The sequence below is a fragment of the Notothenia rossii genome, assembly GCF_949606895.1.
Source record: "Notothenia rossii genome assembly, chromosome: 12".
Classification (NCBI taxonomy): Eukaryota; Metazoa; Chordata; class Actinopteri; order Perciformes; family Nototheniidae; genus Notothenia; species Notothenia rossii.
Window position 1 is genome coordinate 21,121,537 of NC_136911.1, and position 14,522 is coordinate 21,136,058.

General features: G+C 42.1%; 1 protein-coding gene across 1 annotated transcript in view; it reads left to right on the top strand.

Moving 5' to 3' along the window:
- The first annotated feature begins 1,002 nt into the window (after positions 1-1,002).
- dlec1 (DLEC1 cilia and flagella associated protein) overlaps positions 1,003-14,522 on the top strand; it is a 19,355-nt gene continuing 5,835 nt past the window's right edge. Inside the window, exons 1-26 of the mRNA XM_079661851.1 lie at positions 1,003-1,300; positions 1,916-2,056; positions 2,136-2,292; positions 2,453-2,566; positions 2,647-2,822; positions 2,894-3,117; positions 4,352-4,430; positions 4,508-4,595; positions 5,793-5,966; positions 6,589-6,725; positions 6,923-7,015; positions 7,195-7,285; positions 7,401-7,563; positions 7,717-7,909; positions 8,947-9,023; positions 9,710-9,872; positions 9,966-10,062; positions 10,157-10,287; positions 10,383-10,529; positions 10,624-10,754; positions 10,871-11,021; positions 11,562-11,678; positions 11,948-12,069; positions 12,203-12,388; positions 12,465-12,532; positions 12,611-12,765. Of these exons, the coding sequence (XP_079517977.1) occupies positions 1,199-1,300; positions 1,916-2,056; positions 2,136-2,292; positions 2,453-2,566; positions 2,647-2,822; positions 2,894-3,117; positions 4,352-4,430; positions 4,508-4,595; positions 5,793-5,966; positions 6,589-6,725; positions 6,923-7,015; positions 7,195-7,285; positions 7,401-7,563; positions 7,717-7,909; positions 8,947-9,023; positions 9,710-9,872; positions 9,966-10,062; positions 10,157-10,287; positions 10,383-10,529; positions 10,624-10,754; positions 10,871-11,021; positions 11,562-11,678; positions 11,948-12,069; positions 12,203-12,388; positions 12,465-12,532; positions 12,611-12,765 (3,477 nt within the window). The 5' untranslated portion in view covers positions 1,003-1,198. The remainder of the gene's footprint in view (positions 1,301-1,915; positions 2,057-2,135; positions 2,293-2,452; positions 2,567-2,646; positions 2,823-2,893; positions 3,118-4,351; positions 4,431-4,507; positions 4,596-5,792; positions 5,967-6,588; positions 6,726-6,922; positions 7,016-7,194; positions 7,286-7,400; positions 7,564-7,716; positions 7,910-8,946; positions 9,024-9,709; positions 9,873-9,965; positions 10,063-10,156; positions 10,288-10,382; positions 10,530-10,623; positions 10,755-10,870; positions 11,022-11,561; positions 11,679-11,947; positions 12,070-12,202; positions 12,389-12,464; positions 12,533-12,610; positions 12,766-14,522) is intronic.

Here is a 14,522-nt window from a genome sequence, read left to right on the forward strand (position 1 = left end):
ATCATTATTATTACAAGGTCTCTGCGCTATCTTGGCCATCTGACAGCAGATAGAGGCGTCAATCCTTAGCAGAGATTTCAGAAGTTCAAACAGAACAATGTGCTAAAGCAACAACTGATGCATGATAACCTGCTTTGGTGTCTAATATGGAAGGATAATTTGAAGTAGGGGAAAATTGCTCACACAGATCACGCTCTGAGCCCCAGTGACTGCCAGGCTTTTCTTTTCTACGAACTCTCCTGCTGGGGCTAGTCTTGTGAAAAAAAAAGATGAGGAAAAACTCTGTCTGGCAAACCTCGAGGCGATACAAAAGGAGGCTTAACAATTGCCCCTTTGAGATCCCACTTGAGCACAAGAAATGTGTGTTGAATGTATTTGGAATTTTTGCCCTCACAAAAAGCAATGTGTTTCAAAATCATTGCTTAAGCAGGAACCACTCTTTTTGCATAATGCCACAGACAATTTGCTTTTCTTGCATTGGTTGGAAAGTACTTTGCATGTCAAAATGTGCGGTGACAACCTATCCCCTCAATATCAGTTTGAAGGCCTACGTCTGCTTTGTCCATGGAAAACCATATTTTTTTAATAGCATCGTGGAATAAAGCCCTCATGAAAAGGAGACAAGGCCACACCTCATGACAGTGCAGTATCATGCAGGTGTGATTGTTTTATAAATATATTGAAGCATTGAAGTATAAAGTATTTTGGCCATAGCCTACTATTCAGTGTGGAGTAGGCCTACTTTTTACTTTACTACATTTACCTGACAGCTGTTGTAGAATAAATAAAAAACTAAAACAAACCAACAAATAGTGAAAATGTTAAGCACATAGGCGTAAATAGCTAGCATATTGTTACAACATTAAACGTGGTTTCTCAAATAATGTGTTTTGGGTTTTGGGGCACTAGTTTTATGTTTCTGTGGTTTCCTTCTTGGAGGGCTACAGCGGATGTATCTGTCACTATGGCAACCACATGTAAATAAACACGGCGTAAGGGAGCGAGTCAATTTACATTTTAGCCACAGTTTTACCTAGTTAAAAAATGTGTATAAGTTATATTTGGAAGGGAAATAAGTCGTCTTGCTAACGCTATAAGTCTGTTTTAACGTTGACATTACATGCTAATTCATGTGTTTGTGTTTATTTACGCTAACTAACTAAGTTTTTGTTTAGCTAATTAGCATACCGTTAGCTACATGAGCGTCTCCTGTGCCATGCTGGAGGAACCAGAGAGCAGAGAACCCTCTCTGTTTGATCCGTCTCTGAACAGTCACAGACCCGCATCAGGGAAGTCACAGGTACCTGCTGTTTACCAAACAACCTGTAGTGTAAAGAGTACTCAGATCCATTACTTTAGTTAAAGTACAAATACTATGTGGTTAGAATACTCCATTACATGTAAAAGTCCTTGTTTCAAAATTCTACTTATGTAATACAAAAGCATTAGCATCATAATGTACTTAAAGTACCAAAAGTTAAAGTACTTATTCTACACAATGGCCCATTTCAGAATAACATCAAATACAGAAGTAAAATTACTATATCGTATCTTTAAAGTATTTTGTTATTATGGTTATTGTTTTATCCATGTAAGAGTATTTATTTGGTCAATGTTCGTCAAATTTAGATACTTGAAATACTGTGTAGATAGTAGCACAGTACTGCATTTTATACCACATCAGTTTATCATTTGTTTGTTTATGTACAAAGTAACTAATAACTGTGAGTGTTATAATAAATGTAGTGGAGTAAACGTACACTATGGGCTTCCAAAATGTAGTGGAGTAAAAGTAAAAAGTAGCATACAAGAGAATAGCACTGCCTGCTACTAAGAATATAATGTTGCTAAACACTAACTAAATTCACATTAAGCATTAAGTCAAATTAACTTTTTTCTCATTCTGGTACATTAGGACATTTCTCACGTGTTGGCGAGCACCTTCAAGGACCTTTACACTAAAGACATCATTGGGAAAGACACTTTGTCCAACCTCATCAAGACAAAGAATGGACGCAGCAGCTACCATGACAGATATGTGGAAGAGCTTCAACAGGTAGCCTAACTACACAAAGCTTACCCACAACTCCATAGCAATTATATATATCTGTATTATATATTTGTTCCTATTACAGGCTCATTCTGAATACAGCCGGCGTATAAAAGAGGCGGACATGCTGGAGAGTCATATAATCCAGGCCAGAGCTCGGGCTGCAGCCACAGAGAGGCAGGCCTACGAGAGGATGAGGGAGAGGATGGGAGACATTATCGATCAACAGGGCATCCTCACAGGTGAGATGGGAATATGATCATGAATGAATATACTGCTGTTTCGAAAAATTACAAGTAACAATTTGAATTATATGTATATGTATGTTTATGCTGCTGCAACGTAAACATTTCCCAAATTGGGATCAATAAAGTACTTATCTTATCTTATGTCTATTTTCAGTCCAATCTGCCTTTTCCTGGTGCGTGGACAAAGACCTTCTCGAAATGAACAACCTCATTTCCCCCCAGGACTACTTACCTACACAAAAACCACATGTGGAAGCACCGGCAGCAAGTACATGAGCCTCTTTTGGATCTTAAATCATAAATAAACAACATGTTTGGCCACGTTCTCATTTGTTCTTTTCCTGTCAGTAAAATCAAATCCTGGCAAACCCACCCTCTCCTACGCCATGCACGTGTCCAAGGAGCCTCAGGATGATGGTTACACTTTAATTCCCAGTCCAGAGAAGATCATTCTGGGCGAATCAGATCTCAGCCTGACTTTTGAATCAAGCTCAGTCACCCCAACGAGAAGGCAACCAAAAGAGGTGAGGAGTCACACTTACACCCTTTCAATTAATCAGAGGACTTTTTAACACAAGTTTACGATATGTTTCAGAAGTCCAAACAGACCGTACCCAGACCCAAGTGGAAGGACGAGCCCAGTGCACAGGATCGAGAAGAGGGACTGGAAAAACTTCAGAAGCTGAAAGATCGACAAAATTTCCTACGCAATCCTCGCTTCCTTCCTCCAAGTGCACAGCAGGGGGGCACGTCCCTCGTCCGGCACAGAACCAAAGTGGGGAAGAAGGAGCGTGAGAAGAGAGGGATGGAGGAGCAAAGGTAACTGGAATGGGCTAAGTATACGTCACCATTTCACATTAAACGCAGGGCAGGAAATACAAAAAGGCATGTTAAAGGTTGGTCACATGTGATCAACTACTATGGTGGACATACTATAGGCTTAGGTCAGGTCATCTCTTGGGAGCATCTTTTACCACCGTGTAAAAAGCAGTGTATCTTTTGTGCCAAAGCAGAAATATGTGACTGGATACTCCTGGTATGATGTCATTTATAATACAATACATCTAGCAGGCTGTGTTTCTGGAACATCTGGAGGCTGTGGCGCAATGGTTTAGAGCGTTGGTGTTCGGATCAGGGGGTCACAGGTTCAAACCCCACTGCAGTCAGCATGTTGTTGTGTCCCTGAGACGCTTCACCCCAAATTGCTCCTGTGGGGATTGCCCACAGTATTGAGTATGTAAGTTGCTTTGGATAAAAGAGTCTAACAAGTAATCATATTACATTTTGAAAAGCCATGTTGGGTAAGAAATAATTTTCTTGCAGATGCCTATTACAATTTTGAGCGAATGAGCAGTCAACATTTTCAGATGCATTTTGCCACAGCTGTAGCCCTGAGTCAAACATAGATAGAAGTCCATCTGAAGGGGAAACAAGTCACATCATGCAGTGAGAGCATTAAAAGAGATCTGCGTGTGGACACAAACACTGCTCACCACAATCAACACGTCGAGTGTGTCATGTCAGCAAGAAGCGTGTGGTAAGTGTGGCGGAGTGTTAACGCTGTGCACACTGTGCATGTGGATCAGTGAGGATGATTATTATTATAGGTTGTACTCAAAAGGATAGCTTGGATATTTTTAAATTGGCTAGTTTGAGATATTTTCAAACTATTTTTGACCCCAATTTTAACCACGTTCAAAAAGACCCTCTAAAGAACTATATGTTAATGTGTGTGCTATATTTAGAATATTGTCACATCTTTACTCGGGGTGTGGCGACCGACATCTGCTCGGTAAATACACTGACTTTACACAGGATAAGTACCTCTTACAACTTCAGAAAATAGTTTCCTTTAACAAACATTAGTGCAGCTCCAGCTTTGATCCGACCCAAAAGACCATTTCTGCTTAGGCAGGTGAAGAAAATCAAATCAAAAAATGCTTGCTTTGTGGTTTTGACGCAGGCAGTGGTAGCTTGTTACCCTGCTCACCACTTCCTGTGTTCACTTTGAACAAAAATATATACTGAACTGTTTTGTGATTTGTTTTTAAAGCTCCACTGATGATCCTGTGTTCCTAGCTACTCCCTCAGTGGTGGTGTTCACCGACTACACTGTAGGACAGGTATACGAGGTATGTGTCTGTGATTGAATTACCCTGAGATTTTGTCAGCAGAGTGATGTACAGTAACATGCCCCGTCTTGTTCCAGACTACACTGGAGCTGAAAAACTTGACGTCTGCCAGCCGTACGGTCCGAGTCATCCCCCCCAACACTCCTTACTTCAACGTTGGCCTCGGTGAGCCTTTCCTTTGTCACAGCGGATCGCACAGCTTCTTTAAAGTGGACCTATCATGTTATATTTGAATAATATAGTGTAGGACCATACCTATATAAGGCATATTTATACTTTTTATTTTTCAAAATACCAAACAGATCATGCATTTTAGCCATTCCTCATTTCGCTCAATGTAACACTGTCTTTGTATCATGGGCTGATTCTGTGAGAACAGCACCATCTACAGGCCTGGCATATGTACTACAGCGTCTCCAGCGCTTTCCAACGGCAATGTCCGTGGCTGTCTCCTCCTGATTGGTGGAGTTGGCCCGATAGCCGTAGCGCCACTTCTGTGACGTCATAGAAGTGTTCAAATCTGGATCAGTCTGTATCAGATCCGTTGCAGCCCCTTTTTAAGAGATTTGGGTATGGAGGAAAATAGAGAGGGTTGTGTTTTCTGACACTTGGTGAGTTCCCTGGAACACCGGGGACACATATTCATGTTTAAAAGAAGTACAAAAGTGCATTTTGCATGATAGGTCCCCTTTAAACCCTGCTTGTAGTCATTAAAGTGTGCCAGATGTCGGTGACTGTATCAGAAGGAATGCCGGGGTGTTTTGACAGATTAAGTGTCTGGAATGCAAAAGGTGTTTTTGGCATTCCTGTGTTGCTGTTGCTCTCCTGTTTGTGAACATCAGCGCCACCTACTGTATGAGACTGGCATTACTCCATCCATTAAACTGTGTAATTTAGCATTCATATCTATTCAAACTAATAGAATACACCATTATATACAGTGTAATCTACATGGTATATGTTGTGGTACAAAGTGTATTTTTACTTTAACTTCTTGTGTTTATATACATATCTTCAATTCATTTTATCTTGTCTTTTTATGTTAATACGAATATTAGATTTTACTCCATTTTATTGGACTTTTTATTTTTATTTCAGATTTTTCTATAAATATTTGATTTTGTATTTATTTAACTTTTTATTTTCTAGAAATATCTTTATTTATCTTTCTATTACTCATTCTTCTTTGTAGTAATATAAATATCTTACTTCTATTTTTTTTAGTTACCTTCTTTCATTTTTATTTATTTCTAAATTTGAGCATCTGTCACACAAGAACATTTCCCCCGGGATACAAACATTCTGAATTATAATATAGATTTGAACTCTGAAGGAATGTATGTTTTCCGGTATGTCTTGCAGGGAGGTTCCCGGGTGAGGGGGGTGTTGTTGCCCCGGGGATGAGCTGTAAGTACACAGTGCGCTTCGCTCCAAACTCTCTGGGGGAATTTGAGGACTTCCTGGTGGTGGAGACCCAGGCTGAGCAGCTGCTTGTGGTGCCCGTCATAGCCAGAAGACCCCCTCCAATACTCACATGTGGGTCTCATAACCATCTACCAACTTTACTTTGTTTGTGTACTTTATACTGCCATCAGGGTGTCCGCGGGATCTTAAAAAGTATTACAAGTTGATAAATCAATTTAGCGAAAATGAAGGCTATTAAAAAGTATTAAAGGGCATTTTTCAAGGTATTACATTTCGTAGCTTGTTTTCAATAAGTATCTAAATTGTCCAAAGAGGTTGTATTCTACAGTGTGCCTGAATGTAATCACTGCGTAGGTGTATAGTGTGATTCTGGGTAGTTTATTTATGGCATCCCGTTGGGTTTGACGTCATCTGAACAGGACATCGCGCTCTCACTGCTTGATAGCGCGAAGGTCCGTTTACGCCGGTTGTTAAACAACATCGTTATGGGGAAATGCAAGTCTGCGTCCAAATGGTTGGAAGATAAGGAGGAAGGATAATCAATACTGTATATAGTCAATGTGAGGTAAAGTGTGTCGCCCAGGTAACCGGTTAGAACTCCAAGTGGCGATGAGGTCTTCAAATGTATGGAAAGGGTCTTAAAAAAGGTCTTGAAAGGAATTACATGTGACTTCAGGATTCCTGCAGACACCCTGTGCCATGCATAATAAGATGTCCCCGTATTATCATGCAGTACCAAGAGTTCTGGAGTGTGGTTGTTGTCTGATCGGAGGAGTCAAGTTCGTGGAGTTCCTGTGCCAAAATGTTGGCGTCAGCGCCGGGACGTTCTGCATCGTCCCCAAAAAGCAGTGGCCAGCCTCCAACCTGAGGGTACAGATCTGTTTTCATTTGATACTTATTTTTCCTGCTTTCTGTGGGTTTAAGCTTCTTGAAAATATTTTCTCTCATCACTCGCCATCTTGACACCTACAACGTATAATCTCTGAAGCACCTTGTAACAGGTTTAGTGATATAAAAAGTGTGGTTTTTTAAATTTGTGTTGTCTGTTCTTTCTTTTCTTCATACAGTGTCTGGCGAGAACTCACTTCTCTGAGCAGCCACCCTTTGCCATCAGCCCGTCTCTTTTCGTGCTGCAGCCAGGAGAGGTCACTGTAGTGGAGGTGAGCGTGTTCTAGGGGTATATTTACAAGAAACCTGCTATAATGCTTATTTAGCTGGATTAAATCCCATAGTTTGAATCAGCTGTTCTCACTAAGATGTTTATGTTTCAAATAAATCGGACACGTTGAAATGATTTAAAATCTTTAGATCTGTTTTATGTATCTATGTGTGTTTGCAGGTTGTTTTTTTCCCCACCGCTGCTGAGAAGAGCTGTCAGATGTTCACCATCGTGTGTGATAACTGTCAGGTGAAAGACATTTCCATTGAAGGTGAGTCTTTTCAGGCATCAGAAAACGATTCCAATGCAAACATTATGATTTCACGTTCGTCCAGTGTTCTGTAAAGCATGTTGACCCCTCTGTCTCTGTCCCGTGTGTCCCCCAGGTGAGGGCCAGCTGATTGCTCTGGAGCTTGTGTCTGTTTCTGGGACGAAGGAGCCCCCGGTGGTGGGAGAGGTGCACGACCTCACCGCAGAGCACTTAGTCCGATTCAGCCCCTGTAACCCTCGCTCTGTGCAGGAGAAGAGACTCATCATTAGGAACAACGTGTAAGCATCACACCCTCATACATCAATACTACACAACATGAGATACCAAGGTCTGATTCTCTGTAGCTCTGACCCTGTGCAACAGAACACAAGTTTCCCTTCATGGATCATTAAATATCAAATGACTTTCTCTTTCTCTCTCTGGGTCTGAAGCCACCTGGAGCTGCCCTTCCACTGGCAGACCATGAAGCCCAACCTGCACCCTCAGCTCCCGGGGGAAACTCCAGAGCCCAAACACATCCAGTTCCACCCGACCACAGACGGTGTTTTCCACGTCACCCCGATAACTGGCGTTCTTCCCCCCTGTCAGGAGCAAGAGTTTCTGTTCACCTTCTGCCCTAAAGAGGTACAGACGACACAGGAAACATGGCAGAACACACAAAAGGGTTTATATCGAGAAGTTATATCAAAACGTTTCCTTTATCCTCTTACTTGACAACACAGTCTCACGGCATTTCGTGTTCACCAACACCATTTTCCCCCTTTTTTTCGTGTCACACAGAACGATTTGAAAAGTAATGTAAATAATAACAAATTAGAAGGAAAAACAGATTTTAAAAAATACAGATTTCAGTATTCTGACACAGAACGATTTTAGAAGCAATGTATTTCTATTGGTAACTACATGTTTCGTGCCTGCACCAAATAATAACAAATTAGAAGGAAATAAATATGACAAAAAATACAGATGTCAGTATTCTGAGGCTCTGAGCCATTTCTTTTCCTCATGGGCGGCAAAACAACTCAGGCATTATACAATTTAAAATAAAAGGGTTACGGTTAGGCTTAGGGTGAGATATTGAGTAAGAACATGTTTTTATGAACCACACAGCTTCTGGTATTCCAAGACCCGACCGGACAAAAAGACGTGGTGCACACGAAACATGCTCCCAATAGAAATGCATTGCTTTTAAAATCGTGATGGTGAACACGAATCAATAGATTAAATTAATTTCGTGACTATGACACGAAATGCCGTGAGACTGGGCTGTACTTGAAGGTTATTTTGATCAAATCTAGATTGTTTTGGTGAGAGTGTCTGCGTCAGCGTCCTTCAACGTGTCTCTAATAATGGAAACAAAGTTCACGATGCCATATTATTGTATTTTGGTAAATGAAAATAGTTTCCCACGTGCATCTGCATCATGCAACTAGGTCATTCTTTTCTGCTGGATTTATTTAATTGGCGCTTTTAGCACAACAAGCTGAGTGCCATGGAGTTCTAATACACGCACAAGGCTTTATATATATGTATCCAACACTCTGCCACACACACCCAAACAAGCTAGATAAATAGCACTCCGAGTCAGAGGATAAATATAAATCCAATGCTGTATTTCTTACTAAATACTGATGTTTATTTTATGTTTGTGTTTTCTGAAGTTGGAGGATTACCACAGTGTTTGTCACTTAGTCCTGAGGGATGTTCCCCAGCAGCCACCAGAGTCCAGTGACAACGGGTAAAGAAGATCCTTTAAACAGTGGTAGAAGTGTGTACTGTAAATATTAGTATGTGAACGCGCCCTCAAAAGGTCACTGCACACAGTCAGTTTACTAAACAGGTGTGTGTGTGTGTGTGTGTGTGTGTGTGTGTGTGTGTGTGTGTGTGTGTGTGTGTGTGTGTGTGTGTGTGTGTGTGTGTGTGTGTGTGTGTGTGTGTGTGTGTGTGTGTGTGTGTGTGTGTGTGTGTGTGTGTGTTCATCTGTAGTTCATGTCGTGGACTTAATTTGAAGCGTATGTAATAATAATAACACATTCCTCAGAGATTGCATCACTGCTCTAACATCTAAAGAGTGTGTGTGTGTGTGTGTGTGTGTGTGTGTGTGTCTGTCTGTCTGTCTGTCTGTCTCTCTCTGTGTCTGTGTGTGTGTGTGTGTGTGTGTGTGTGTGTGTGTGTCTCTGTCTGTCTGTCTGTCTGTCTGTCTGTCTCTCTGTGTGTGTGTGTGTGTGTGTGTGTGTGTGTGTGTGTGTGTGTGTGTGTGTGTGTGTGTGTGTGTGTGTGTGTGTGTGTGTGTGTGTGTGTGTGTGTGTGTGTGTGTGTGTGTGTGTGTGTGTGTGTGTGTGTGTGTGTGTGTGTGTGTGTGTGTGTGTGTGTGTGTGTGTGTGTGACGTGTGTGTGTGTGTGTGTGTGTTTGTGTGTGTATAGTGTCCTCCAGCCTGTGCGCACTGGCTCCAAGGTGAGCGATGTCATCGTCATGGAGATAGAGGTCAAGGGGTCAACAGAGCCGTACCACGTCCTGCTGGAGCCGTACGCCGTCATGATCCCCGGAGAGATCTTTATTTGCACGACCACATGCAGGCAGTTCAAGGTCCTTTGAGTCACTTTGTTTACCCATGTTAACTTTTAATTAAAGATGTCAGATTTTAATGTAGCCATTTTGTTTCTGTGTTGTGTGAACTAGATGTGGAACCACAGCAGAACCGCCATCTTTTTCCAGTGGGAACGGATGAACAGTAGCAGCCATATAATAGAAGTACAGCCCTCTGCTGGCACAATAGGTGTGTCGGACAATTCGATAAGATGCGGGAAGTTGTAAACATTTCTGACGATTTATTGGTGCTTTATTGATAGTTTTTTCCGCCCTGTGTCCAGAGGAGAACGAGTGCTTTGATTTTGACCTGATTTTGAACGGAGGGAAACCAGAGAGGGTGGTTACCAGTCTGGTTTGCCACATAGAGCACCGCCACGAGCCCGTCACTTTGGCAGTGGAAGTCTCTTTTAAGGTGAAAACAAATGTTATCAGGAAACACAAAGTTGGTTGCTGTGACTTCCTCTGTGTACACCTCACCTGTGAAGCTCATTCTTTGATGTGTTATAGGGTCCTCTAGTGACCCTGAGTGTTCCCAGTGTGGACTTTGGGCTCCTGAAGCTCGGGGAGCACACTCAGACCTCGCTGATCCTCACTAACCTCACTCAGCTGGAGGCCGGCTGGAGGCTGCAGGAGAGGCAGCACCAACACCCACAGGTACTGAACACTGGGTTAAAGAACAACATGTGCATATTTACACTTAGTCTAAAAACGTTAAAGTGTACAAACCTGTATAATCTCCCTTTCCTAGATTTTAGTGGAGCCTTGCAGAGGTGTGCTTCCCCCTTTGACCTCTTGCAGTGTGGATGTGCTATTTAGTCCCACTTCCTGCCAGCGATATGAAACAGAGCTGGAGTTAACGGTGGAGAATGGAACAGGATGGTAAGGAAGCATCAAGTTCACTGTTCCTCAATATGCCTGATATTCAAATACAGCTGGAGATGGTGCAGATGGAGATGTAACACACTGTTGGTAACACCACCTGTGTGCTGTTGCAGCCACCTGTCAGTGCGGGCAGATGTTCAGACGCCTCAGGTGTGTCTGCTCAGCTGTGAGCTGCTCCTCTCTGAACTCTACATGGGGGTGCATGCCAGAGCCACCGTCACTCTGTTCAACCAGACGCTGCTGCCCTCTCACTTCAGCTGGATGGTACGCTGGCTTTAACACATTTTATCATGACTTCATTTGAAGTAAGAACAATTGATGTTGCTTTAAATCATGTGGAAAAGCCCTTTTCTGTATGTGTGTGTGCAAGGAATAATTGGTTCAATATGCAAAATTGTTTGGGTACATATAATTGCACAATTTGTGATTGTAGGTAAAAAAAAAAGTAAATAATTTGGGCAGTTATGTTCCAAGAAAAATACTAAAATAACATATTTATGAGGTCCAACTCTGAAAATGTTAATAATGGCTACGGACCAAAATAACACAACTTTCCTCGATTGCTTTCTCTCACTTTTTCTGAATCTATATTTCATTTGTTCTCGTATATTTGAGTGTTGTTCACCCGAACTCTGAAATTGTATTTTTAAATAATTTCCCCTTGTTTAACTTTTTTATTAACTTACAATAACATTTCTCAACGGTTCTTAATTTTAGTCTGATTGATAAAAAAGGCTGAAATTATGATATCTTCATAAAAAATGATTACATTGGTGACGTGACTTTCACATTGCCCCCCCCCAGGCTGAGCTGCAGGGTGAACTGGCTGATCTGTGTTCAGCCACTTTCGAGCCGTCCTCCGGCACTCTGGGACCTAACGACAGCTTGGAGATCAAAGTCACCTTTACCTCTCACACAGATGTAACTCACACACCAATATATCAGACACTTTGTCAATCAACACTTGAGTCTGTGAGAGTGAAGGCTTTTCGTTGCTTACCCCAATTCCTAGTGATAGTTTTCTTGCTGGATATTAGCAGAATTTTGATCAAATATCTGTCACTTGCAATAATTTCCTCAGTTAATTTACATAAATACCAACTTTTAGAAACCTAATATGCAATTGTTTGACGTATGAAAATATGTTTTAATAATAATAGCATTTTAATATTGTTTGTCTTTTTGTCCAGGTGGAGCTGACGGAGATAGCTGCTCTCTGTGAGGTCCAAGGGATGAACTCTCCTCTTGTTCTTAGTATCGTTGCTTCCAAAATCAAGAAACTCAGTGTGTCCTACTCCCTGCCAAGTGTCTGGTACTAGCCTTTGCAGACACCCAAAACAATACAACACACTAAAGGAAAGGGAAAGCCCCAAAAAGCACAATAGAACCTCTTTAAAAACTGCTATCGTGAGTGTTTGGTCATGGCTGATTTTGTCTGCTTCCAGCTCTCCCTCAGGTGATGAGAGCCCCTCAGCGCTGGCACTTGACTTTGGAGACGATGTTATTCTGAAGAGAGCTGTTACCAAGCAGTTACTGATAACCAATCAAACTGCCATCCCTGCGCCTTTCACCATCGAAGCAGAGTATTTCAACTGCCATGCCTCGAAGCCCAATAACCAGTCAGGGAAAAGGTAAGAGGAGGTTGCAGAATAATGAATAATGCATCACTTTACTGCAGATGTGACACATTCTGCATTTTACCCGCAGATCCACATACGTCAAGAAGCCGCTGCACTCTGTTCAAGCCAAGAAAGTAGAGGAAAAAGCACAAGAGGGTATTTAGAGCACACACTTTTTTGTAAATGAAAATGAAAGATTGAGTACACACTCACACTTCCTGTATGTGTTGGCAGAGTTTGTGAGCGGCCTGCTGGCTCATGGGAAAGGAGCCGCTTTCTTGGTCCTTCCTCAAAATGGGATTCTGGGAGCTTTTGAGACGCAGACTGTGGACGTCACCGCCTACACCGAGATGTGGGGGGAATACAGAGATCTCCTCGTGTGCAAAGTATGATGCCAAACCATGGGGGGAATTCACTTTATTTTGCAAGATTCTTCATTTAAAGGGGACCTATCATGCAAAATGCACGTTTTGATGTCTTGTATAAAGATGTGTCCCCGGTGCGTCGGGGAAGTCACGCAGCGTCAGAAAATAAAACCCTCTCTCTTTTCCTCTGTACCCAAATCTCTAAAAACGGGGGAACAACGGAGCTGATCCAGATTTGCGTCCGATATGACTTAATATCGGAAATGTGGACCCACGGCCCAATCAGAAACGTTGCTATCAGAAACAATTCCCGACTGTTTTGGACGTAATAGAGAACCGCAGTGACGCGTCCTAAAACCCGGAAGTGAGTTAGCAATTTTACCACTGCCGGTTCATTCGACAAAAAGCAATGAGATTTCTCCATAGGGTTTTTGAAGATAGCCTGAAATCAGGTCTGTGGTTGACACAAATTGAAGAGACGGATCACGTTTTGTTCTACGACATTAAATCCATCAGCAGTGACCCCACTGGTGATTTCTGAAGAGTTGACGTGTCTGAAAAACGATGGTTGTTACCAAGTGGCTGAATAGGACTACAGAAGTCGTGGAGGCCGTTGTACGTCATTACGCCGAACACGTAAACACTCCTCTAAGTTAGTTTCTGTTCTGCTTGAAAGCAAGTACCTGCCTCCTGCAGACTGTTCAAACAAACGCTTCAACTCGTTCCATTTAGAATCTGTGTGTTTGAATATGGATCTTAAGTTGGCGTGACGTTGAAGCAGAGACCCTGCTGTAGTTCCTTTATAGCATAACGTTAGCATTTTGCTTCTGGCGACTAGATTTATGATTCGAAAATTCTAAAAGTAGGGTAGACGTGGATATTATCCGGCTGAACAAAACGTGATCCGTCTCTTAAATGTGTTTCAACCACAGACCTGATTTCCAGCTATTTTCAAGAATCCTATGGAGAGATTGCTTTTTGACGGAGGAACCGGAAGGAGTTTACTTCCGGGTTTTAGGACGCGTCACTGTGGTTCTCTATATGGTCGGTGTTTACATTAGCATCGCTAACACTCAGAGCTAACCTGTACTGGAGAGCATGTGTGTGAAGAAGCAGGAAATAGAAAGGAACTCACCTTGTGGTATAACCGGCAAGAGAGAAAGCCTTTGAGCTCCATACTGTTTCAGAGAGAATCCTTGATAATCCATGATATGACGTTTCATCATTTTTATATATCTTAGACCTATCGCCTAAAAATAGCATAAGTGCAATTTAAAGGTCACCTATTATACAAAGCCCTCTTCTTCATGTCTCTTCTACATCAACATGTGTCCCCTCTTCTTCATGTCTCGTCTTCATCAACATGTGTCCCCTCTTCTTCATGTCTCGTCTTCATCAACATGTGTCCCCTCTTCTTCATGTCTCTTCTACATCAACATGTGTCCCCTCTTCTCATGTCTCTTCTACATCAACATGTGTCCCCTCTTCTCCGTGTCTCTTCTACATCAACATGTGTCCCCTCTTCTTCATGTCTCTTCTACATCAACATGTGTCCCCTCTTCTTCATGTCTCTTCTTCATCAACATGTGTCCCCTCTTCTTCATGTCTCTTCTACATCAACATGTGTCCCCTCTTCTTCATGTCTCTTCTACATCAACATGTGTCCCCTCTTCTTCATGTCTCTTCTACATCAACATGTGTCCCCTCTTCTTCATGTCTCTTCTACATCAACATGTGTCCCCTCTTCTTCATGTCTCTTCTACATCAACATGTGTCCCCTC